Source organism: Populus trichocarpa, chromosome 9 (genome assembly GCF_000002775.5).
Source record: "Populus trichocarpa isolate Nisqually-1 chromosome 9, P.trichocarpa_v4.1, whole genome shotgun sequence".
Lineage (NCBI taxonomy): Eukaryota > Viridiplantae > Streptophyta > Magnoliopsida > Malpighiales > Salicaceae > Populus > Populus trichocarpa.
In genome coordinates this window covers 6,909,493-6,935,605 of record NC_037293.2, presented here as the reverse complement: position 1 = coordinate 6,935,605, position 26,113 = coordinate 6,909,493, and the positions used below count along the sequence as shown (strand labels likewise).

The 26,113-nt window shown below is 33.3% G+C and overlaps 4 protein-coding genes across 5 annotated transcripts; 2 read left to right on the top strand and 2 right to left on the bottom strand.

The window, feature by feature from the left end:
* LOC7475024 (uncharacterized) lies at positions 1-512 on the bottom strand. The gene has a single exon (XM_002313963.4). It carries the CDS (start codon positions 409-411, stop codon positions 157-159), a length of 255 nt encoding a protein of 84 aa, XP_002313999.3. The 5' UTR covers positions 412-512; the 3' UTR covers positions 1-156.
* A 9,895-nt stretch (positions 513-10,407) lies between these two features.
* Positions 10,408-12,909, top strand: LOC7454871 (ABC transporter G family member 23). Its single transcript, XM_002313224.4, has one exon. It carries the CDS (start codon positions 10,856-10,858, stop codon positions 12,809-12,811), a length of 1,956 nt encoding a protein of 651 aa, XP_002313260.3. The 5' UTR covers positions 10,408-10,855; the 3' UTR covers positions 12,812-12,909.
* A 4,332-nt stretch (positions 12,910-17,241) lies between these two features.
* LOC7475025 (hydroxyproline O-arabinosyltransferase NOD3) lies at positions 17,242-21,453 on the top strand. Its single transcript, XM_002313225.4, has 9 exons — positions 17,242-17,402; positions 17,676-18,316; positions 18,807-18,874; positions 18,990-19,191; positions 19,462-19,559; positions 19,662-19,731; positions 19,820-19,891; positions 20,065-20,178; positions 21,135-21,453. Exons 2-9 carry the CDS (start codon positions 17,912-17,914, stop codon positions 21,204-21,206), a joined length of 1,101 nt encoding a protein of 366 aa, XP_002313261.2. The 5' UTR covers positions 17,242-17,402; positions 17,676-17,911; the 3' UTR covers positions 21,207-21,453.
* Positions 21,454-21,922: 469 nt separating this feature from the next.
* On the bottom strand, positions 21,923-25,583 carry LOC7475026 (non-specific phospholipase C2). Of its 2 annotated transcripts, none has more exons than XM_024608894.2 (5): positions 24,993-25,583; positions 23,984-24,371; positions 23,534-23,753; positions 22,377-22,556; positions 21,923-22,271 (listed from the first exon to the last, which is right to left on the bottom strand). In XM_024608894.2, exons 1-5 carry the CDS (start codon positions 25,469-25,471, stop codon positions 22,249-22,251), a joined length of 1,290 nt encoding a protein of 429 aa, XP_024464662.1. In that variant the 5' UTR covers positions 25,472-25,583; the 3' UTR covers positions 21,923-22,248. The 2 variants fall into 2 exon arrangements, with proteins under 2 accessions (XP_024464662.1, XP_002314000.3); XM_002313964.4 differs by having other exon boundaries at positions 21,923-22,294; positions 24,993-25,580.
* Between the last annotated feature and the right edge of the window lie 530 nt (positions 25,584-26,113).

Sequence of the window (26,113 nt, the reverse complement as noted above, 5' to 3'; positions counted from 1 at the left end):
GAGATAAAGCTAGTTTTATTGAAATGAGTAAAGCGGTAAGCAACAGCAACTGGCAGGCTAGCTTTTTGCCTAGAACAAGAAACACCAAGAAGGAGGGGAGAGGAGTACAAGAGAAAACAGCACTAAGAAAAGCAGTACAGATGACACATAGAGGGATCAAGCAGGTTTGCCAGTGGACAGAGGCTTCTTTGCATTGGGTGGGAAATGAGAGGCTTGATCTTGATTGTGTTGATTGATGGGAGGATTACTTTTGGATGTTTCATTGATGACAGCAACAGTTGTGGCTCCAGATGAAACATGAGTAGTGCTATCAGCACCTGCAGTTGCCTGTCCGAAGTCTACTAAGGGCTCATTGCCGGCGAGTATCCCTGGTGGGAGGACTTGAGATGCTTGGCGTCTATGGCGAGACATGGTCTTTGCTGCTCTTTGATGTTTGTTTGAGAGAGAGAGAGAGAGAGAGAGAGAGAGAGAGAGAGAGAGAGGGAGGGAGGGATTGATTTGATGAAGGCCACGGATGAATCATGGAGTTTGAGTCTAGAGCTATATATAGAGATTTTTATTATTTTTTTGGTGGTGGTGAGCATGAGCTTTTTTTTTTTTTTTTTAATATTTCGGTCAGATGATGTTCTCAAGGAAGTTAAACCCAGATAAGGTTAAAGGTAATTAATGATTTATGTCTACGAAATGAATTTATTTATTATGCCATAGTAATTATTTTCCTAATTTCATTGATTACCTTTTGAATTGTAATGTGTAATTGTAAGAGGGTGTAGTTACAACTCACAAAAAAAATATAATTCCAAAATATAACAAAAAAAACACGAATTTGGATTTTCTTATACTCTCAAGAGAACATGACCGGTTCATGTTTAATCTCATAATTAGTCAGTTTTCAATTCAATTATTTATGAATTAAGATTTAATCATGTTTCTTCTTTCATGTCTTGTTATTTCTATTAAATCTAAATCATTAAATTCAAATTAAATGGACATTGTTTAGTGCGAAACAGATATGACAGAAGTGTTTATCTCTTTATTAGTCTATTTCTCTCACCGCATCTAAATCATAGATTTAGATTCTCTTATGATCTCATATAAATATGTTCGAAATCTCACAATTAGATTTGAATTCAATAATTTATATAGGTTTGGTAAGTGAAATAATAATAATAATAATAATTAAGAAAAAAAAGTTAAGTTGTTGCCATTTTTATGATATACTAAATCATGTATATTTAATATGAATTCAGTGGTTTGAATTCGATATATAAAATCTAACGAGTGTCTTTAGGGCACCTATTAAGAACAATCTAAATGCATTTATTATACTATATTTATTGTCAATCATGTTGAAAAAATAAATATTTAAATAAAATACTGATATTATTATTGATATTATACAAGTGTTATTATCAATACAATTAAAAAAACTTGGGTTGTAAATATTGTTTATATTTTTATTTTTTTTCATTCTCATCCTCACAAAATTTTAGAGGAAGCAATAATATAGTATAGGCCAAACCTGAAAAATATCATACAATTATATATATATGTGGTTCTAATGTTATAATTAATCAAGTTATTTTTTATATCAATTTTATTGAAAGACTTTCAGAAATTTCCAATTAAGAAATTCCATATATTTTTAAGGCTTTATTCTATATTTTCATCTCAATTGTTTGTTTTTTATATAAGAAACAACATCATTTTGTAAAGAGATTAATGTTTTCTATTAAGTGATTCTAATAGAGTCGTTAATTAATTAACACATGAAGATTTTTAGGAAAAGGTATATGTTTTCGTAGTTATTTTTATTTTTTTTTAATTTAGTTTAGAAAATAAAATATTATACTTACTAATTTTATTTTTTTAATTTGTTTAAGACTTTTATTGTTTTTCCTTTATTTTCAGGTTTCCTAGTTATATAAGTTCGTTTTGGATTTTTTAAGTAATTGTAAAAAAGAAATATTCAGTAATAAAATTATAAATTAAGGTTTTGTATGACAACCCTATTCGGCTTCAATTTTGTCTTTCTAGCTTGCTATGTTCTAGTGTGTTATTTCTATTCGTGTCAATTGGTATCAAAACCTAGCAATCCTAGTGGTTATTTATTTATTGTGTGCTAGAATAACCATGGCTGGAAGAGGTACTCAAATATAACATGTTCATGTAGAAGAGGATAAGAAGGTTTATCCTCATAAAAAAAATATTCAGGAACTAATGATAGAAGACATGTAGATACCGATTGTAGAATTAAAAATAGATATTTAGGAGCTGGTGATAAAAACATGCAGAGATAGATTGCAGAATTAACCTATCAATTGGCGGAAGTGATGACTTTGGAGGATCATGAGAAGAATGACCAAATATCCATGGTTAATTTTGAGAACATGTTTTAGAGGCACGAGCAGAGGAAGCAACTTTTTGATCAAGATGAATATGATATTAAAACTAAAAGTTTTGATGATTCTAGTTCCTTCGTGGATTTGAATCAACCACCAAAACTTGATGAGGACCGTAAAGATGATGCTGAAGGAGAGAATTTGGATCCAAAATTCTTGATTTGTGATGTCCGTGCGAATGGAATAAAATTAGATGTGGTTCTAAAGGTGATTTGTTTTATAAAACATGTTGCGAAAGATATACCTCACATATGTTTAAGGAAGATTTTGGAATTGATGAGGTCATAATTAATGTTATTATACTTCATATAAAAGTTGTGTAGTAAATTTTCAAATCTCTTCCTAACGCTAAGATTGATTCCGTTGTTAAAGAGACTTAGTGTGACAAATATGATGTTTCTAACAAAAACATTGAGCACGTAAAGGGTTGGAAACTTTTGATTGGATATCTACGAGATTGAGGCAAGAACAATTTGAGCTCAATGACGAGTTCTTTCAAATTAATATATTTGTTTTCTTAATTATTTTTATTTTTCCTAATTAGCTTAGGAAATTAAATATTATGCCTAATAAATTTTGTTTCTTAGTTTGTTTAGGACTTTTAGAAAAAAACATTTATGGTGCATATGGAGTAACTAGGGATATCCTATTAATTACTCTTTGAATTTCACTTTATAGGTTGTTTGGAACCCTTGTGATTGAGTTCAATTCCAATGGTTAAATCAATTTTTATGTTTGGAATTCTTTTAATATACAAATGACCTTTTTAATGATACAAATAACAAAGAAAACTCCCTGTAAATTTTTAATTTAACTTTCTCTTATAGTAACATGTTGTATTTTATGCACACACAACAAGAGAATGGATCATACTATTAGGCTCGTTGATCTAAGAATTAAAAAACATTGATCATTGTTAGTTAATCTCTTCTATATAGCTCAAAACAATCACTAGACTCTTACTAAAAGGAAGAAAAACCACTATGAGAAACAATAATAAATAGTCGATAAACAACTATATAAATCTAAATACAAGATACAAATTTATAAATAAAAATAAAAAAAAAACATTAGAATTAAAGGCAAAATAGTCAAGATTGGTAATTCAATTCATTTCCACATGTATTCCAAACAATATAATTGAATTTAATTATATGATTTAACATTTTATTCCAAACATGAAAATTGTAATAGGTTATCAATTGAATTCAAATTACACGTGGAATTGAATTCAATTCCACATGTGATTTGGTTCCAGACAAGATATTAAAGAAAGAAACAAACATCAGGAGGACAGATAAAATAAAATCTATAACCCACTAAAAATGATTACAAAATCTCTATTTATGATTTCTTTCTGATCCTTGTATTTATTTTTTCTTTGTTGAATAATTAGAACAAAATCACATGTGGAATTGAATTCAATTCAACATGTGATTTGAATTCAATTAATAATACATTATAATTCATTTGTTTTGAATAAAATACTAAACTAAAAAATTCAATTCAATTATATTGTTTGAAATACTTATAGAATTGAATTAGCAATCTTGATAATTTTACCTTTAATTCAAAATTTATTTTTTTTGTTAAAAGAAAAAAACATTTTTTTATGTTAATATAAAAATTAGAATCCATGAATTATTTTAATGGGATAAACCATCTCTATTAATTTTTTTCATTAGAAGACAAACCCATTTATATCAAGTTCAATCATTTTGGTGGTTAAAATATGGTTGTTTGATCACTTTCTCTCTTCTTGTGATTTTCTCTCCCACTCCTCAGCATCTAAAGAACAAAACGTAATAAAATGGAGTTTTAAATTGAAACGTAAAAATCCAACGCACAGGGATCAAACATGTATGATCTGAAACTTCAGGGATGAGATCGAATTTTCCACATTTTTGAAAGACAACTCTTTTTTATCCATGTAAATCTTGGTCCTATTTTTTCAACTTTTTAGGCAATAAATTTAAATTGTATTTTGCGAAATAAAGCTTTAGTTTAATGTTAAAATACTTTATGACATGCCGGATACACATTGGAATACAAATAAAAATAGACATTAATATATAAAATATGAAATCATGATTTAAAAGAATGAGACTGAAAAGAAACACCAAATGATTAATTTATAGAAAAAAAAACTACTGAAACATTGAAATACTATTGAAACATCAAACCAGCAGAAAATGGATTTTTCTTCTTCTTTTCTTTTCTTTTCTTTTGAATTCTGACGAGAGAGCATTTAAGTACAATAATGCACTTAATCTAATAGAAGGAAATACATACATATACGAAGAACATAGTATAGTCTATTTGTTGGAGGTGTCAGCAAGGCCATCGCCCATGTGAAGGGAATAACGAGACAAATGACAAGAGGATGTGTTGTAGGCCTAAAGACCACTTGCTCCTCTTGTGGTTACCACACCACCTAAATTACGAAAATTACAATTCTCTTGTTGCACCACACATTTTATGTCGAGAGAGAAAGAAAAAGGAAGCCATGTTTCTTGTGTCAAGTTCTCTGCTTATTCCCCACCTTCTTTTTCTCTTTTTCTACCACTTAATTCGCTTTCCTTCCCTCTCGTGAAATCATGATATGGAGAACTTGCATCTCGAAAAACTTCAGAAGCTTATCAACTTCCGGATTCAATTCATTCATGTAAATTGTCTCTCGAGTATTAACTCTTTCGGTCCTAACAACTGAATTCAAACGCAGTTGTTAAAAGAAATTCATGGAAAAACCTGGATTGGGTTGGTAAAGAATTCAATTTGATCATTGACTTGCTCCGAATGATATATGTAGTAAAATCTGGTCAAAATCTAATTGATCAAAGTATAGATTTTTAATTTTTAATTTTTTTACATAACAATGTTATTTAATATTTCTTAAGAGATCAACTCATGTTAACCCTCCCTTGTAGCCAATTATCTTAACTTCATCTTGTATCGATATCTTATTTGGTTTTTATAACCTCGGTACCCAATGCTCGAATTGAAAGATAAGTGAGAGGTGATAAATAATTTTAAGGTAAAAAGGTGATAAATCATGCATTCTCCTCCCAATCATTTCCATTTGGAACGATTGTAAAGTACAAGGACGAGAGTAGTGAGGGAGGACCCTTCTTGTTCCTCTTCTTTACACACAGGTCCAAGCAAGTACCTCTCCCGTCGTATTTAATTAATTTATATTCCTTTAGAATATGATTGTAGTTTTTTAAATAATTTTTTGTGTTAAAATATATTAAAATAATATTTTTTTTATTTTTAAAAAATTATTTTTGATATCAGCGCATCAAAATAATTTAAAAATATTAACAATATATTAATTTGAAGTAAATAAAAAAATAAAAAAAATTAAATTTTTTTAAAAATACTTTTAAAATGTATAAACAAAAAGAGAGGTGACTGCGGACAATAATTAGTTTCTATAAAGGGCAGGACAGTGTTTCCGATCTGGGGATGGTAATGCCTAAGAGATTAACACCTGTTTCCTTTGATCCATGGATAATTAATGTTACTGTTTTAAATGCAGGACAAGCGGGGGGCAGTGCTTTATGTAAATAATATATATCGAACATGGTAAAACGCCAGATCATTGCCTTCTATGCATTAATTTATTGAGTTAAAGCTTAAAAAATGCCCTTCTTTCCGAGGACCACATGGCATCCATTTTCTATCTACATTTTTCAGATCGTGCAGATCACGAATTGATGAGAAATTATTAACATTAACGTTAATAATCAACAAACAAAAAAAAAACTAGACAAATCGCACCTTTCACGGTAGCATTCTTTTTATAAATCACTATTCACAGCCACTGTTGTGGCATTGTTTTGAAAGTTTTCCTTCCCTGGTTTTTTCACTCCTAAGATTTCGTCTTAGAGTATTTCGAGGTGTCAGAAATTGTCGAATTTGTATTGGAAAGTATTGAATCGTAGCTAATGATAAAATTAAAATAACATGGATTAAATTTGACATTGACAATAATTGATACCCTTTTCTGTTTTTATTTTTCCATCCGTGTATAAATCTACACTTCAATCCCTCAATTTTAGTTTTTTAAAAATTTGATCCCTTTTATTCTTGAATCTTTTATTTGGATCTCAAGCTTCATTTGTTTTGTGTTTTAATTTCCAGATTTTAAGAAAGAAAAGAGAACGTCACTAGAAAATTTTGAGAAGAGAGAAAGCTGATGGGTGGCTGGATTCTGGTTACCAATTACTTTAATTTCTAGTCTTTAGTTAACATTAATAATATTTTTTATGATTTACTAGTTGATATAATTTTTATTTTATTTTATTAAATAAACACATCAATTTTTATTTAAAAACTTTCACACGTGTTCATAGTATTAACATATTCCACTTCTGCGTAGAAAAACCAACTTGAAATAACATCCACACGTAGCATCATGGATAAATGACTAATATAGTTGAAGTCATAAAAAAAGAAGCCATTTCATTAAACTTGAGAGATAAAGAAGGAGAAGTCCGATAAATTTTGAGCACGTCTGCATATGGATAACTTCTGTGGAAAACATCAAATGGCTACCTGTCAAAAATTCCCTGGTTTTTGGAGCGCACTACAACTATAAAGTCTCTGATCTTTGGGCAAGTACGTACGGTCATGGGACAGACATTGATATTTGGGCAGCACATTTATTATCAGACACAACAGGATCACACATGGTGTGCACACCAAAGGCTGTTCTTTTTACACAATCAATAGATGCATGGATTTATGTGGGATCACAGCTCTTCCTGGCCACATTCATGTATGGGAATCTGTGAATTGAATCCACATGAACGGCACTGCTCTGATGATGTGGGTTTGTGTTTGTCTTCGACAGCCTTTCAGCACCCGGCCTTTAGCACGATAGATTTATCACTGTCCATCGGTGATCTGGTCTTAGTCCAGGCCATCGTCGAAAAAAATAAAAATACCACTCCAAGAGTTCTTAGCTTGCATCATTTTTCTTACAGTGTTTGGAATTTCGATTTCAAGTAGATTATAATGTAGCTTCAGCTGCTTCAATTTGCTGGTGCTAAAAAATAATATAAATCATATTCTGCGATCTCATCTAATAACTTAAATTATTGGATCTATTGGGTTGAAATGGTTCTTTAACATAATATCAGAGTTTTGATAACCAAATAATCGCGAGTTCGAATCTCATCATCCCTATTTATTTGATAAAAATTAACAGCCGGTAATCCTGTTGCCCCTTCTTCGGTCTTGTTGCATAACATCAACTAGTTGTTGCTATAAACTGTTAATTGGGCATATATAATCTCGAAGGTAGATGTGTTTCGAAAATTATAAAGGTCAATATGTGTTTTTAAAGTAAAGTTGTAAATAATAGACAAGATTGGAGAATCAAGTTTTTTCATGTATGTCATCTAGAAAGTGGACAAACAATGTGAGATACTCTTAAAAGAAAACGTGAATGAACAAGGATATAGTTGATCACTACTACCTGCTAAAAGAACTTACAGATATATGCTTCACCGTTGATAATTCCTTTTCCATTTTTTCTTTTAAAAAAATTCTATCTCCCAAGTTTTTTTTTAGCTTCACACTTTAATTTTTTCTTGGTTTTAAATTAGTTATTATGATTTGTTTTTATTTGTTTTTTATAAAATTATTGTACGTAGCCCTAAACAAACATCTCTGTATTTGGTCAAAGCTTGATTTTTGCAAGCATTTATTTTTGTTTTCGTATCATTTAATAAAAAATTATTTTAAAAAATAAAGTTTTTAAACCTAATGAAGTTCATAATTCGGGTCTCGAGGTTTGCGATTTAAGTTGCGATGCTTAGGTTGATTCAATATATCGCTATCTTGATATTAAAAAAATATTATCTCCGTATTTGGTCAAAGCTTGATTTTTGCAAGCATTTATTTTTGTTTTCGTATCATTTAATAAAAAATTATTTTAAAAAATAAAGTTTTTAAACCCAATAAAGTTCATAATTCGGGTCTCGGGGTTTGCGATTTAAGCTGCAATGCTTAGGTTGATTCAATATGTCGCTATCTCGATATTAAAAAAATATTATCTTGAATTTTTTAAAATACAAATCACGCTTTCACCGGAGGTCCAGGTTACCAGAGTCTCAAACAAATATCACAATATTTGGTTGATACTTAATTTTATAAGCGTCTATTTTTGTTAATATATCATTAAGTAAAAGATAGTTTTTCAAAATAAAATTAATAACTCGGTAGAGTCCATAATCTGGATCACAGGGTTAGTAGGTTAAGCTGTAAAGCTCGGGTTGATCTAATTTGTTACCGTCTTAATATAAAAAAAATATTATCTTGAATTTTTTTATAGTCAATTTATTTTTTTTTACCGGTTATCTATATTGTTTTTGAACCCATCAAGTCAACTAAGTCACATCAAAACAACTCTCATATGATTTAGTTTCAAATCCGAGTTAGACAAGAAATCGAGTTAAGAATTTTTAAAACTACCTTGCTAGATCGGATTTAATAACAATACTAAATAATTTATTAAGATCTAAAAAAAAATTTAAATTATTTTTTTTTATCCAACCCCCATCATAAGTCAGTGCCAGGAAATTAGTTTAGTTGCCAAACTCACTGGGCACAATATATCCATCTCTACGAGTAGTTTAAGATTACTGAAAAAAAAAACTAGCTGTTTATGATATTCTTTTTTCTGGTCGATGAATTTTGTACCAGCTAGCCTGTGAGATTTTGTGGCAGGATTTGCTTGTAAGTTTACCTGTGAAAATGAAAAGTTTCCCTTCATAGAAAAGGGATTTTTTTTATCTGGATAGACAAGTTTATAACAGTCCCAGTTTCATGTAGCATTATTTCTTACTAAGAAATTCTTGGCTTTTATGTGGTCATGGTTTTGGAAGATGAGCAATAAAATGAAGTTTATGCAATAATTTGAAAATGCACAAGAGTGGAAAAAATTCAAAAGGAATCTTGAAAAAAAAAGGAAAAATAAAGATAATTATTATTAAAAAATCGTATAAACCTAGAAATTTTAAAACCTCATCAAAAAATTATTTCAATCTACAAATCTAAGTTATTGTTATCTTTCGGTTGTGTTATATACTAAGACAAATAGAAAAAACAAAAGAAAGACAATAAAAATACATATTATAAAATTCTTACAAAGAGTCACTGCATATATATAATTAATGTTAATTCAAAATTTTATTATTAAATATTTTTTTCAAGTAATCTTATCTTGAAGTTTACAATTCTTTAATATATTTGACTTAAACAAACTAAAAAAAATCCAAAAAAACAAACCTCAAAAATAAATTTATACTATTCCTTAATACACATCAAGTATACGGAAATCATGACTTAATTTCACGAGATAGGATCGCACCAGCTAGCGTCCTCATTGAGACATATATCTCGGCTCGGTGATTTTAGCTTGGAATTCCAATTTTAAGGTTCCAAGTTAACAACTGACTGAAATAGGTCGGAGGTTTCATGAAATGAGATTACGAAAACTATTCGAATCTTCCTGTCTACCAAAAGATGAGCTTATGAGACTGCTATTACACCCTCCCTACAGTATACTATACATACATGTACGTGTGCGACCGAACTAGGATTTCAAAGGGAAAAAAAAAAACCAAACTTTGACTTGGTGATAATTAGCATGACGCAAAACAATATAATTTTTTATAATTTGGATGTGAGCGAAACTGCATGCGTTAGATTAATGCACGTTGAGCTAACGTTTGAATCAAGTATCTGCAACCTATCAAGTAGAAAAAAATACTCTTGGAATATCTCCTTTACTTGTTAGATCTGAGCAAGAAAGAGAACTTAGTCGTAATCTATTAAATGCCATCTGACATTAACCAATAGTAGGAGATGAATATCTTAAAGCTAGCTAGCTTCATGTAGCAGCAGCTGGAACAAGTCAATCATGAAAGAATCGATGAACAAATGAGTTGGTGGTCTGGTGGATCAACCTCACCCAGATTTTGCCATGTTTAGATATTCTTTCCATTCCATTTTCTTCTTGTTTTTACCTTTTACTTTTCACGCGCAATATAGATCACTGGAAAAGTCTCGAGCAATCAACCTGAACAGAGTTAATCCCGTCAAGGGTCATGGGCGGCATCCATGGCCTTTAATTGACACTCCTAGAATCTTGTTTTCATCAATGGCGTTAGTCTTGATAGGTTCGTTCCATGGACAAAAGGTATCTACGAAATGTCTAGATTAAAATGAAGTTGCCACAAGCAATTGTTCCAAAATAGTCAACTTTCTCAGATCACCAAACACTGCCAACTTCTACAACACTCGCCGACATTAAAGAAACCTTCTTCACAATTATCTTGGTTGGTCCAACCCCCATATCTCAACCTGGCTAACATTCCCTCTTCAAAGCTGCCTCCTTTCTACTTTACATGCATGCACCTCCTGCAGAAAATTAAGATCAGAAAATGGCATCTTGTTTCCAGCAACCAAGTGTTGAGGAAGACTCGGTGATATTCTTCTCAACTTCTAATTCCCCAGAGGAATACTCCACCAGCCCCTCCTCTTCTTTCAATCCCTCACCACCGCCACAACCTCATCAACATTCACGAATATATTTTAAACTTTCTGTAAGAAATCTTTCCTATACCATCTGTCCTAACAGGCCAGTATGCACTTCATTTTCTCACTTGATGCAAAAGCCTAAGCCCATCAACATACTTAAATCAGTTTCTTTTGATGCGAGAGGCTCTGAAATTCTAGCCGTTGTTGGTCCAAGTGGCACCGGAAAATCAAGTCTTCTTCGGATCATATCAGGCAGAGTCAAAGATAAGGATTTTGATCCAAAGAGCGTGTTAATAAATGGTCGCTGCATGGCTAGTACAGCTCAGTTGAGGAAGATATGTGGATTTGTCACACAGGAGGATAATTTGCTTCCTTTACTGACCGTGAAGGAAACACTTATGTTCAGTGCCAAGTTCAGGCTCAAAGAAAAGAGTTCAAAAGAGAGAGAAGAGAGGGTGGAGAGCTTGATGCGTGAGCTTGGCCTTTTCCATGTTGCAAATAGTTTTGTTGGTGATGAAGAGAATAGAGGGATATCCGGTGGAGAAAGAAAGAGGGTGTCAATTGGGGTTGACATGATTCATGATCCACCAATTCTACTCCTTGATGAACCAACTTCAGGCCTAGACAGCACTTCAGCACTTCAAGTGATCGAGCTGCTTTCATCAATGGCAAAAGCAAAGCAAAGGACAGTGGTGTTATCTATCCATCAACCAAGCTATCGAATTCTTCAGTACATTCCCAATTTCTTAATCCTGTCTCGTGGTTCGGTTGTGCATAATGGCAGCCTGGAATCACTTGAGGAAACCATAACCAAGTTGGGATTCCAAATTCCATTGCAGTTGAATGCTCTGGAGTTTGCAATGGAAATTATCAATACATTAGAAGATGCAAAATCCAAAATGTACATGCCTGCTCTAGAAAATGAACCATATTCCAACTCAATTTGGCCCCAAGAAGAAATTGTCCAAATCCAACAAGGTTCTGATACCAAATACTCAGGCTTTTGTTCCTTCTTCAATTTGTCTGAAATTATATTTCTCTGCTCAAGATTTTGGAAGGTCATTTATAGAACAAAGCAGCTATTCTTGGCAAGAACAATGCAAGCCATTGTTGGAGGCTTTGGGTTAGCCAGTGTATATATCAAGGTGAGGAAGGATGAAGGAGGGGTTGCTGAACGATTAGGCCTATTTGCTTTCAGTCTTAGTTTTCTCCTTTCTTCAACAGTGGAAGCTCTTCCAATATACCTTCAGGAGCGGCGTGTTCTGATGAAGGAATCTTCAAGAGGAGCCTATAATATCTCCTCCTACATGATTGCCAACACCATTGTCTTTCTGCCTTTCTTGTTTGCTGTGGCTATGCTTTTCTCCATCCCTGTGTACTGGATTGTGGGACTTAATCCTTCCATCGCTGCCTTTGCATTCTTCGTATTTGTGGTCTGGCTTATTGTCCTGATGGCTAGTTCTCTAGTGCTTTTCCTAAGTGCAGTCTCCCCTGACTTCATTTCAGGAAATTCTCTCATCTGCACAGTGCTTGGAGCATTCTTTCTCTTCTCTGGATACTTCATTCCGAAAGAGAACATCCCCAAATATTGGCTGTTCATGTACTATGTTTCCCTCTACAGGTATCCATTGGATTCGCTGCTTACAAATGAGTATTGGAGTGTGAGAAATGAGTGTTTCTCTTGGCAGGGTCAGGATCATTCCACGTGTGTGCTTACAGGAAATGATGTCTTGAAGAGTAGAGGACTTGACAAGGATACTAGGTGGATAAATGTGGGAATCATGTTTGGTTTCTTTGTTTTCTATCGCGTGCTTTGTTGGATAATTCTTGCTAGAAGGGCTTCAAAAACAACAATATGAGATTGTAGAAATTCTGACATAAACATGAAATATTCACTTCAGAATGACATTTTATAAGGATTAATTGCGCCACCAGGGGCATAAGATATTTTCCTCCATTTATGGATGTTTTGCTCTCTGTTTCTGCTCTGGATACTGATGATTGAACTGTAGTTAAACAATTAAAGACTATAAATATAAGGTTTATTAAACAAATAATGGCAGTTGGAAAGGTAAACAGGAACCAAAAATCAACTCCTAGCCTGTAATGAGTTAAGGTGTGAAGTATTTTTATTCCGTCATTGATCTGCAACGGCAGAGTCGTCAACAATTTAGGCTTGTGTGATGTTTGATTCAACAATAGAACGCAATTCTTGTAGATCATTAATATGGATAAGCTCTCTGCAATCCCTTGGACAATTTCTCTAGAGATTCGCAACGTTGTACCCCGCTTGGAAGAGCTCTTAATATCAAATTCCAAACTATCAATTTCTTCAAAGAATATTTCAATTCTCGGAAATCGCCATGAATTGAGATCAACTCATGGCAATAAATTATATCCAATTCCACCAAAGCTGTGCAGTGCTGTACGCTTGGAACTTTTTCTACAATCTCGTATCCTCAAAAACTGAAGAGACGTGAAGCCAAGAAATTCACCAGATATAAATATCTCTGTTCATCACAATCTTCAATTTCAAATTTTACAAGATTGCATGCATGGCATATCCACCAGAATTCACAGCAACCAACTCCCGTCTCCCTTTAGGTTCATTAGGTAGACCCACATAATTAGGAAGAACAGAAGTTTTTTCGGAATCTGATAGTGGGGCAGTCCCGAAATCATCTGTGATCTTTTTCTTCTTATAATCTAGAGCATCTCCAAAAGGGTCATTAAACAATTCATGAGGGCCTAAGATCTTTTTCCTGTTGAATTATACGGGGGCATCAGGCCTCAACCAAAATTGGGCGTAACTGGAAACAAAAAAAGAGAGGGAGAACAGAAAGAGGCTGGAACACAATTGCCATCGCCATCGCAATTGTCTACGATGGGAAATCTCTCTGCCCACTTTGTTTTTATTCTCCAAAGGATATGCCCCAGCTTTTTAAGAGCTGGAATTTCAACAGGTAGATATTAAATTTAAACTTCAGGAACGACGGGTCTAGGGATCGAATTTGGATGATAGTTATCCAATTGTATAGCTTGAGATCGTGTGGACATTTGTTGAATAAAAGCAATTCCTTCTTTCTCGAGAATCAATATCTTTATATTTTAGGAATTAGTTGGTCGCCATATGGAGTTGATAAGTGAGCAAGTCCTGAGTCCTTCTGGCATCAAAATATGTAGTTGATGATTTCTCAAAATGAAAAAAAAAAATTGTCTCGTTATGATACAACTCTAAAATGATGTTGCCAAATATTGAGTCCACGTCATGGCTGTGATATTAGTATTGTTTCGTGAAATTAAATATGTTAAATTTTTCATAATGAATTATTGTATTATATCGTGAGTAAAATTATTTGATAGTCTATTATTATACTGTTTGGATTAAAATTATCATCAAGAATATATTTTCAGCTATTTAAAAAATAATTTTTTTAGAAAACACATAAATATCATAAACAACACAAATAATTTTTTTTATATAAAAATCAAATTAAAGAAAACTTAAAAGATTTGTGGATTCTATTATAGCTCTCCTCTTATTTCATTGTTCCCTAAAACTTAAATGCTCTGTTTTTTTTATCAGTTCTTTAATTTTTTTTCTTAGTTGTTTTTTTATTATTTATAGAGGCCTTTAACCATGTGTTTATTGAAAATTCATCTTCATAATTTATTTTTCATTGTTTTTTATGAAACTATTGTAGTCTCAATAAAACATTCTAGCTATTAGGTTGATTCTTAATTTTACAAATATTTATTTAATTTTATTATTTGCATCAAATTGAAAGTTAAAGATCAAAATTAAAAAAAAAAAACAAACCCATTATTAAAAAAATCCCTCCCTCCATTTTTTATGCTAAATTTTACTTCGAGATCTTGTCAAATCTTTTTTTTTTATCATTTTAGTTTTAAGGATCAAACTTTTTAGTCTAAATTTTTATTTTATTTTTATTTTAATCGGTGGTTTGAGAGAAGTGAGAGAGAATCGCTTGAAGACTACAAGGAAAAGAAGTAATTATTGATTGGCACCATCCTAGCCATGAAAATAATTATTCTTGATGTTGATAGGTTCTATTTGATAAAAATAGATCTATTAAAGTGTTACGTGATCTTTATCTTACCTATTTTATTTTTTTAAATTAGATACTCATCTAATTTAAAAAAAATAAAAGGTTAGGCGCATGGACTTAAGCAACCAAACCCACACATTTAGTTTTACTTTTAAAGGCTCAAGTGTTGGGCCACCTAAGCTAGCAAGCATGCTTGACCTGTTTTTTACTTTTTCTTTGCTAAAACTTGTGTCATTTTTAAATTAATTAAAAATATATACTGTATATTATGTTATTAAATTCTTAAAATAATTATAAATACATTTATATATTATTTTATTTGGCACCGTTGGATTTCTTATTATGTTTTCTAATAGGCTTACCGTAGAAAAAAATTAATTAGAAACTATTTTTTTTGTTCAATCTATCATTATCATTTTTTTCTAGCTTATTCAGTTTCTTTAATGTAATCTTTGAGTTTTGCTATCATAAAATTAAATAAAAAATATTATAATTTTTTTTATGAAACCTAGTAAAGCTCATGAACCAAATCATGAGTTTGGTAAGTTAACTTAGATTAATCCTGGTAACTTTGAGATTTTATCATCTTAATATTAGAAAAGATACATATTAAAATATATATTTTAAAATCAAACCGAGTTTTGCGGATCATTCAACCCTCCCTTTAGATTGAATATCATTATGTATACTTATTCAATATAAATATTTAACAAGACCTTGCTTTTATTGTCGGCTAGAAAAACATCTTATCGATGACTAAACACCAGAAACTTGAATTGACCCTCAATAAAAAAAGAGTCAGCCAATTAGTTATGCTATATATATATATATATATATATATATATAGTTATTGATTTTTAAAATCTCTATCAAATATATTTTTAAATACTTTTAGTTGTTTTGCTTTAAAGAAAAAACAAGGGTCAAACACACTCAAATAATATGCCAAATCACCTCTCTTGTTGTTACCCAAACCCTTTTTTTTCGTAAAATCCCAGATCGCCTAGTTATGGCCTCACATTTGTGATGGTTTCGGAAAAACACCCTAAACTCATCAATTTCAAGGGACCGTCCTTAGCACGGCAATTTACATGTTGCTTTCCTGGGATGGAGATAAAAAAAAAGGTACAGTAAATTGACTTCTTTGGACAGCATTCATTTTCTTAAAAAAAAAAAAAAAAGTAATAAAACAGTTTTTAATGATTGAAAGTGCGGTAATGATTGCAATTTAAATTATTTTTTATTTAAAAATATATTAAAATGATATTTTTTTAATTTTTTAAAAATTATTTTTGATATGAACTTGTTAAAACGATATAAAAATATAAATAAAAAAATTTAATTTTTAAAAATTACAATTTTAAGCATGTTTTCAATAAAAGTCTCGAACCCAAGTCTTTGTTCTTCCATACCACTAACTAACTGTGAACCAGTGATCATGACGTGTTAGGATGCTACAACGCAAGGGCCAAGAAGACCCTTTCAAGCCCGAATCTTAATAATCCTTTTATTTTGCGAGGGTACCAAAAAGGTTGTCGTTTGATTTATAGCTTGTAAGAATTTATGACTATAATATCTCATGCGGAGCCCTCTACATAAATTTGATTGGTCAAAATCAACGCCCTCAGTCGGTAGAGGTCATTTTCAACTCGGAAACACCATTCATTGTCTCGAGACAAATCTTAAACTTTGCACTCACGAGAGCAGGGCTCTGCGATCTCGAAACCCCTCTTGTTTATCTTGAGAAAAGGGAAACCTAGCCTCCGAATTCATTATCCTTGTACTAGGCTACTAGCTGATGATCCTTCTATCCAATTATTCTTCCATCTTTATATTATGAATGAAGTGGCCTTTGCTTTACAACAAAATTAGGATTCGAATACGACTGAGACAAATTTAAATGCGCTAATTAAATATTAGAAAAAAATTTATTTAGGGTAGTGCTTGTAGGGTTGAAGGAACTGTTTTTTAAAGTATTGTTTTGTTTGTAAATACATAAAAATAATATTTTATTTTATTTTTTAAAATTTATTTTAACAAAATAGTGTATTAAAATAATCTAAAAATATAAATAAAATTAATTTCAAAATTTTATAAAATAGTAAAATACGGTAAACACGAACTAAATCCAAAATGCTCGCCGCCTCCTTAAATCCAACCATTTCCACATCAGCTTCCACCTAATTAATTGATGGACAAGTATTAAAAACGCCATTATTTTATTCTTTAATACTCACAATAAATTAATGAATTTATTAAGCATTCAGTTACCTTTAACCCTCTCAGTTTCGCTTGTTGTCAACCAAACCTTCTCCGCGTTATTCATTTAGCAAAGAGTTGACAAAACCCAAAATCTCCTCTTTTGCTCCTCTTTGATCAGGTAAACAAAAAAGAAAAACCCTTCAACAGATCTGTGAATTTTTTATTTATTTATTTTGATGAGCATGAGCATGAGCTCTTATTCTTGCATGGATTTTCATTTTTTGACGTCTGGGTTTTGTTTTTGCATTAGAGTTATCATTGTTTGACACCAAGACTTATGCTTTCTTTTGTGGTTTCATGTTTAAGCTCTGTTTGATAATGAGAACAGGGTGGTATAGCTGTGTTATACTATTGACTCGTTGTTTTTTGTTTAATTGTTATTATAATGCAGATTGGTTCATGGCTTTTTATTTAAGTCTGTGATTGACCCATTGGATGTTTTGAAAAGATAGTGCGGTTTTAGCTGGTGAAATTGTGTCTTGGAGATGTGAATTGGAGTGGTTTAAATATGTTAGTATCTGGATTTGTATTTAAATGCTATTGTAGATAGCATAATTGAGGTTTGATTGACTTTGTGAAGTGTGAAGAGAGTTGGAATTTAGTTTCTGTGTATTGGGGGGGTTCAAGATGATTGGAAGAAAAAATATGGGGCGAGCGTCGCCATTGCTATTGGTGCTTTTGGCACTAGGGTTTTTCTTTGCCACGTATAACTTGTTGACTTTGATAATACAGTATAAGGATTCTAGTACAGGACTTGGATCAGGGATTTCTGATCCTGTTACAGGGATGCCAGCCAATTCTTGGAAATTAGGGAAGTCAAATTTGAAATTCCATGTTGCTCTTACGGCTACTGATGCTCCTTATAGTCAATGGCAATGCCGGGTTATGTATTATTGGTATAAGAAAATGAAAAGCATGCCAGGATCAGACATGGGAAAGTTCACTCGAGTTTTGCATTCGGGGAAAGGTGATCATTTGATGGATGAGATTCCAACTTTTATTGTTGATCCTCTTCCAGACGGCCTAGATCGGGTGAGATTTTCTGTTTTCACTTTCGCTTTTGCTTATATTTATTAACTGGCTTTTATTCTGTTACATGTTGATTTCCAAGTTAAAATTATCGTGAACTTGAATTTGCTTTGGGAAATTTATAGGTCTCAGATGTTTTTTTTATTTTGCTTCTAGGCTTACATATTGTAGTATTGGGAATTTCAAATGTTCTTGGTAATTTATAAAGAGATCCAGGAGGTGTTCTGTGCATCAATAGCATGAATTATATCGAGTCAATTTTCATTTTATTCTATTATATCTCTGGGGCATGCCATCAAACTTGACATTTCTTATGCAACGTTGTTTTAGATTGACTTCTGTGAGCAGTGATGCAGACTCTTAATGTGTTTCCCAGCCAAATCGCTGCCTTTTCCAAATCTTAGAGGAAAGCAGTCACTGCTCATGGTTTACTGCTATCAGTAATTAGTTAATTACATAATTTGCTCATATGGCCATTTCATGCTCTGTCCAGGGATATATTGTCTTGAATAGACCATGGGCTTTTGTGCAATGGCTGGAAAAGGCAACAATTGAGGAAGAGTAAGTTCTTAAAGTTATGGTCCTCATTTTCTTCCTTTTTTCTTGCTTTTGCTTTATGACATCTGACAATCGGTGATTATAAGACTGATACAGAAGCACTTTGTGATAAAAACAGCTACATTCTAATGGCAGAGCCTGACCACATATTCGCAAATCCTTTGCCTAACTTGGCACATGGAGATAATCCAGCAGGGTTTCCATTTTTCTATATTAAACCAACTGAACATGAGAAAATTGTTAGAAAGTTTTATCCTGAGGAGAAGGGTCCTGTGACAGATGTTGATCCAATTGGCAATTCCCCTGTAATAATAAAAAAGGTACAACTCTTATTGCAATTGCAGCCAGTTTAAACCAATTGAACTTCTGAGAATTTTTTGCGTTTCCATGTTTGTTATCAGAATCCCAATATCGTGGGAATATAATTTGAAATTCAGTTAGAAACCCATAGTGCTAATCATTGTTTATACAAAGCACCACTGTCCTTGTCAGAATATCACTATTACCGCAGCCATTGAGATGGACTATTTTCGTTTACTTGAAACAATATTTCCGTATTAACATTGGATGAACTACCTGTATCTTTACAGTCCCTGCTGGAGGAAATTTCGCCAACATGGGTGAATGTTTCGTTAAGAATGAAAGATGACCCGGAGACTGATAAGGCATTTGGTTGGGTGCTAGAGATGTGAGTAATATATAATAGGATTCTTTCTATTTTGCTAATGAAATTTAATTCTTGAATGGTTGGAATACTTCAATGTTGCTCACATGTCTCTGTTGATATAAGGTATGCCTATGCTGTAGCATCAGCATTGCATGGTGTACGGCATATACTTCGTAAAGACTTTATGCTACAGGTATCTATGGCATATGCTAATGCTTCTTGTATCTCTCTATTTTGTGAAGTCACTTTTAAAGAGTTACCTATATCCATTTATGTTTCAGCCTCCATGGGATTTGGAAGTTGGTAAGAGATTTATCATCCACTATACTTATGGATGCGACTATAATATGAAGGTAAAGAAAGGGATCTCTCTCTCTCTCTCATATTTATTCTTATCTTCTCTGATTTTGATGTTTTAACTTTATTCTTCACCTTCTATTTCTGTTTGTTTGTTTTTGACAATTAGTTTCATAAACGACCGATATTTGATTCTTAGTTTGTTTACCATAATTTGTTAATTTTTCAGGGAGAATTAACATATGGAAAGATTGGAGAATGGCGGTTTGACAAGAGATCCTATCTCAGTGGTCCTCCACCAAAGAACCTCACCCTGCCCCCACCAGGAGTTCCTGAAAGCGTGGTATGTTCACAACTAGATTTTTTACAAGGGACAATTGGGGAAATCATATTATACAGATGTCAAAAAATTCATGTTTGATGAGTGGGCTTAGAGGAAAAATATTAAAATTAAGTCTACCTGGAACTAGAATACACAGTACTTGTTGATAGAACTTACGATATTTTGATAAAGGTTGTAATAAGTTGGCCAAGTTCAACTTTCTCAAAATGGCCCTCACACAGACGCAATTATTTGTTTACTTGCTATAATGGGGATGCTTGAATGCATGGGTTGAACTTGTTTTTCAAGGAGTATGTACGAATTAGTAGCCAACTGGGCTTTATCCATGCACTGGAGATGTACAAGAGAATCGCCATCCCTGTACAGAAGGAAAAAAATTAAATAATGAATTGATAATTTGTAGGAGGCGTTACTGCAGCGTCCATGATGATTTCCCTGAAAAGCTGCATATAATAAACTATTTGATGCATCGATTGGAATACTTTGCATCAACCATTTATTTTGTCAAGGTTTTGGTTCGTATCTAACCATATGTAATGTCAACTTGGCATGCTAACCATCCTGATCACTTGCAATGTGAAACTGTCTGTCTATGTTATTATGTAGTAGAGAGCAAAAGCCTTGTTTGGTCTCCATGCAACACAATCAAAAACTACATGGACCTAACATCCTAGGTGAAAAGAAACCAAAACATACATACATTAAGTTTATCAAGCATTCTTGGGCTCTGATGTCATCCTTATCCGGTGTGAAATAAAGGGTTCTGTTATATATACTGTTTTTCGTAGTCACTTATCCCATGGGAACTGATAGTTAAGATGGTGATTCATATCTGGATTACAAGTCATTATACTATATTTCCATTTGCATGAAACATAGACCATGGATGCGAAGGCACTTTATTTGCTCCCTGTCTCTCATTGAGTTAACAATCCATTCATCATGATTCTCTGCAGGTGAGACTTGTAAAGATGGTGAATGAGGCTACAGCTAACATTCCAGGCTGGGACTCATTGAACAGTGGCTGAGATCTATACGTGGATCATGAGCACATTGATTCGTGGTTCAGTGTAATATCCTCCACAAGAGATTCACTCATACGATCTACTCGGTAACAAAAGAGTGGTATATGAAAATAGGAATGCCTTCACAAAAGAGGGATCTTTGGTTAGTGACACTTTGTGAATTAATCAAGGACTCAGAATTCTTTTTGTACACATATCTGCTACACTTGAGATAGTGCTGAGTTAATTTTGAATATTTCAGACCTGTAAATTGAGACTTTCTTTCTTGCTCTCACAGTTTGTTATGCTCTTTGCTGTTTATGAAACAATGGTGAAGAGAGTTGTCTTGTGCTAAACCGTGGCTGAAAGTCAGTGGGCAGGTTAATTTGATGGACAATACTCTGAGATAACTAAAAGCATATGTCTAACCATGAAGAGTGCGCCTGACTTTGGAGGTGTGAGATTTAGTGGTTCTGTGTTTCTCCAGGCTGGCATGGTTTAAGTGAACCCCATAGAGCTCTTATTCTGCAAGCTTTAGGTTTCAATCGCATGAGTCCTGGACTGAGGATTAAAATTTCAAACCATCTCTATGGTTATCCAATTGCGTTTTGTTAATGTGTCGGCACCGGTTAAAACTTTTCTGGGTTTGTAAGGGTAATGGATTTTTTTTCTGTGATCTTCTAGTATTCCTGAGCTCAATTTCATTATAAAACACTATCAGTAGAGTAAGAAAAGGAGGATTTCTTTTTTCTTTTTTAGCTGTGGATACAATAGCTAATGTTGCCGAGTATGTAACAAAGATCTTCATGGTTGATTGGTTGGTTTGGATGGTCTTGTAGTGAGGGAGGGCCTCATTTGCACAATTTGTTCTTCATCAACTCCCAGGCTTTTAGCATAAAGTCCTGCTTCGAAGAATCGTTTCAGTGCATCCTCCATGTAATCATTCCCTTGCTTGACTGTCATTTCCTTCCCTATTTTGTCAGGGTAGCTCGTCAAAATATGATCTCCTTTTAGCACAGCAGCAAGCTGTAGTAGCTCCTGCTGGAATTCAGTAAGCTTGGCATCTTCATTGGGCTCGCTCTTCCTGACCTGAGTTGGAGTTGGTAGTTGCACTATTCAGAAGAGAGGATGAGAAGATAAACAGTTAGCAAAAAGCTAAAGAATTCAGCTTGGAAAACGAGTTAGGTGACTGACCTGGGCAATCAGTTCTGGGCTCAGTCCGAGTCTGTAGGATTCCTTCAAAGGTACCCGCCCATTCATCCCTCCTTGTCAAGAAAGGAGAGGGCATGTTAAAGAGCTTCTTCACCGTCGCAGGAATGGATGAGTGTTCGTATTCTGATGTTGAAAATGGTGACCCATTGGGTCCATGGACAACTGCATCACCAAGCCGAAGTAACATTTATCAATTTTTGGTTAATTTTTTCATTTGTCAATAATCAGCAAAAGCAGTGCATGATGATGCTATACATTGACAATGGTCATGCCTTCCATTCAAAAAACTGACCCTCGAGATCTTGAGTTTTCAGAAAACAACATCAATCGTTACAAAATGATCATAATCATAGGAACTATCTCTGGTACTAACGTTATGCTAAGAAGCTTGAAATTTCGGTCTATTTTTCGTTCGAGTCCCAGTACTTTTGGGTTTTACCATGGGCCCACAATATGATGGACTCAATCTCGAAAAGTAAACTAGAAAAGCATGATTGATGAAGATCCGTGCTCATGTTAGGCTACCTGTTGGCTTAGTTAGTGTTACATATTCCTCGATCTCTTGCACGCAAAACCTTTTTCAGCAACAAAGCAGAAATCCACTACCTTTCCGCTCTTTCTTTCAACTACATGCAACTTTTAAGACGGTGTCATAAAAGAACTTGCACCCAGTTTTCCCAAAGTTTCTGTCCAAACGGGAAAGGACTCAACGACACCCTAACCACCCCATAATTAATTTCCTCGCATGTTTCGTTGGTTGAGAAAAAGAAGAGAAGTGACAAATTGGCAACTCTCACTTTTTGCTAGCCTGATTTTCATCCACAAGGATTTCGTTTCACATTGTATATACATTGACAATGGATGAGTACTAAAAACACGAGAGAAGTGGAAGGTCACCTGTTCTCTTTTCGTATCAAAAGCAGTGTGAAATAGGTAGCATATCTTGCACATAAACTACAGTTAGTCGTACGTAAAGGTGATGCCGAGAGTAACATTCAAGTAAAGTTAGCCATTAATCATACATGATAATGCTAGGAATATAATGCCCACGATGATATTATCCTGTTCGGTAAGCTAAAATCCCTAAAAAAGAAAAAGAGAGAGAGATGGTTGAAATTTGAAAGTGATATGCTACTTACCGGTTCCCTTCTCTATCCAAGGTGAGACCACGATTGTAGGAACTCTAACCCCAAGTCTATCAAACTTGAACAAAAATGGCTCAGGTCCCACAATCCCATCGGGACTAGGGACCCCACTCACAGGTGTAGCCACATGATCATAGAACCCACCATGCTCGTCATATGTGATTACCAATAGAGTTTCGTTCCATTGTGGACTTGCCCTTAGCGTCTCGTACACCTGCAATATTGACAATCACAAGAACATCTTTGACAATTTGAAAAAGAAAAGTAAAGTAAATATACGTTTTAAGAGAAACTATAGCTCAGGAGAATCCCAATAATGAGGTAGACTCTCTAATGAAAGATTAATTAAAGCAATCTTTGCATACTTGTGATCATGTGTGTATGAATTATATGAATACGTACGAATGACTTCAATATATATATATAAAAAAAGTTTATGAGTACCTCTTTGACAAACATTTGCCCTTGATAAACATCATGGGAAGGATGATCGTCGTTGGCAGGAGATATCTTGATGTCCATGTACCGCTGCTCAAGCACGGCATAACCAGGAAGCTTGCCTTGTTTTGCATGTTTTTTAAACGACATGCCATAAGGATGGAATTTAGTGATGTGCTTGAGCTTCCTTAGGTTACTATAAAATAATGTGGCGGGAATGTTCTGATAGTATATTCCCCAAGATATTCCAGCATCGTCGAGGTTCTCGAAAATTGTTCTTTGGGGGTACCCCTTAACGAGCAATGCCGGAATGTTGCTGGTGGCTCCGGCGGATGTGGCTGAATGAACAAATAGACGGTTGGGTTGTGTGGATGATGGCACAGAAGCAAACCACCTGACAGAGCAGGATGTTTTTTGTTGTTGTTAAATTAGACATTGCATGTGCTTTTACTAGTAATCGCGAAATCATGTCAACAATATACAAATGTTTGTGCAATAAATTAACCAAAAAGTATAGCTAAGTGGATATTTCGAAGTTTATAAAGTAATTTAATACTTCCAAAAAAATCCTCTTTTTTCCTAAATAAAAGATAAACAAGTATAAACACGCACGCATATTAATTTGGAGGATTAAAAACGCCACGTTATTTTCTCAAAATAAAAAATAAAATTCTGTGTCATATTCAAAACACTTGCAATAATTGTTTTTTTTTTTTGAAAGAAAGAAAAATCGGATTCCTACTGATTTCAACATGAAAACCATATCCATCAAATACTCTCTCTCTCTCTCTCTCCTCTCTCTCTCTCTCTCTCTCTCTGTGATTTGTTGTTATGATAAGAATTTAAGCTGAAATTCAATCTAGTTGCCATTGGGGCATTCCTGAGATTAATAAAGACATCAATGAATTATATTTTCGGGTAGAAAAATATCAGTATGTTCACATCGAAATCATTGAAAACGGAATCTTTATGTAGTAAATTACTTAAACGTGGACCGACAAAAAAGTAGCTGTACCTGTCAAAGACAGAAAATTCAGATACAAGTGTCTTATACACAGCTACCATATCAGGCTCAAATCCATTCATGACATCCCGAGACAAGTTGATCGATGCGTCCATCGAGAAAGCCTGTTGAGCAAAGCCATTCATGGGAGGAGGATTCTTGGATGTGTCTTCAGACCCAAATATTTGCTCCCTTATTGCTTGAAAAGAGTGGCCAGGATCAGGGTCGACATACTGAGCTTGGGTATTGGTGAAGAATTTCTGCGAACTTGGATCGCTTATGTTCAATGGATTCCATTGAGTTCCATCAACACCATTGATTTCAGGGTTGATTTTCTTCATCCAACCTAGCATGTGATCAAAAGAACGATTTTCCATCACTACTACCACTACAGTTTTTATCGGGCTTGCATGGATTCGGTCATGGAAGAGTACAAGGAGGAGGAGGAGAAAGATGGTAGTGGGTCTTTTTGTGGACATGTTTTGTTGCATTCGGAGATGGATCAGAGGGGAGAAAGGAGGGGATGATCTTTTACCTTTTGGTTATGGCTGTGTTTGACGATTTCTGTAATCAAGCCCGTGACCTTTTTTATAGTGCTCGTTACAAGGGCAGGCAGTTGTATTGAATTAGACTTCGATACTGTTTGTTTTAAACGCGTGGTTGTGACCATTTATTTATTTATTTTTAAATTATTATATTAAAAATAAAATTTTAAAATATATTATTTTTATATATTTTGAAAAGAAATTATTATTATAATATTAAATAGTATCTTTATGGAGGGTGTTGCTTTTTTGTTTTGCTACGGGGATAGTTTGTTATGACACAAATATTTGAGTTTCTTAAAAAAAATTGCAAATTGTTTAAAAATATGGCAATCTCATTTTTTTATTTTAAAAAAATAACACAGTTTGATAAAAATTATAGGTGCAAATTATGATTTTTTAATAACTTGTAATTGGAGAGTAGCAATATTTTAAATAAATTGTTAAAATTATCTTACATAAATTTTAAGAAAAATGAAAGAATGATCAAAGAAAAGGAAAGAATAAGACATGAAAATACAATAAAGTTTTGATCATGATATTTCTTGTATCATAAAAAATATCCCAACAAAACGAATTTAACAACCA

Excerpts from the sequence above, each read along its gene's own strand:
- LOC7475025 (XM_002313225.4), top strand. The coding sequence starts at position 17,912 with ATGATTGGAAGAAAAAATATGGGGCGAGCGTCGCCATTGCTATTGGTG. Across the intron at positions 18,317-18,806 it reads TTCCAGACGGCCTAGATCGG|GGATATATTGTCTTGAATAG; the intron begins GTGAGATTTTCT and ends TGCTCTGTCCAG. Across the intron at positions 19,192-19,461 it reads CCCCTGTAATAATAAAAAAG|TCCCTGCTGGAGGAAATTTC; the intron begins GTACAACTCTTA and ends GTATCTTTACAG.
- LOC7475026 (XM_002313964.4), bottom strand. The coding sequence starts at position 25,471 with ATGCAACAAAACATGTCCACAAAAAGACCCACTACCATCTTTCTCCTC. Across the intron at positions 22,557-23,533 it reads TTGGATAGAGAAGGGAACCG|TTGTCCATGGACCCAATGGG; the intron begins GTAAGTAGCATA and ends TTGGTGATGCAG. Across the intron at positions 22,295-22,376 it reads GCCCAGAACTGATTGCCCAG|TGCAACTACCAACTCCAACT; the intron begins GTCAGTCACCTA and ends TCTTCTGAATAG.
- LOC7475024 (XM_002313963.4), bottom strand. The coding sequence starts at position 411 with ATGTCTCGCCATAGACGCCAAGCATCTCAAGTCCTCCCACCAGGGATA.
- LOC7454871 (XM_002313224.4), top strand. The coding sequence starts at position 10,856 with ATGGCATCTTGTTTCCAGCAACCAAGTGTTGAGGAAGACTCGGTGATA.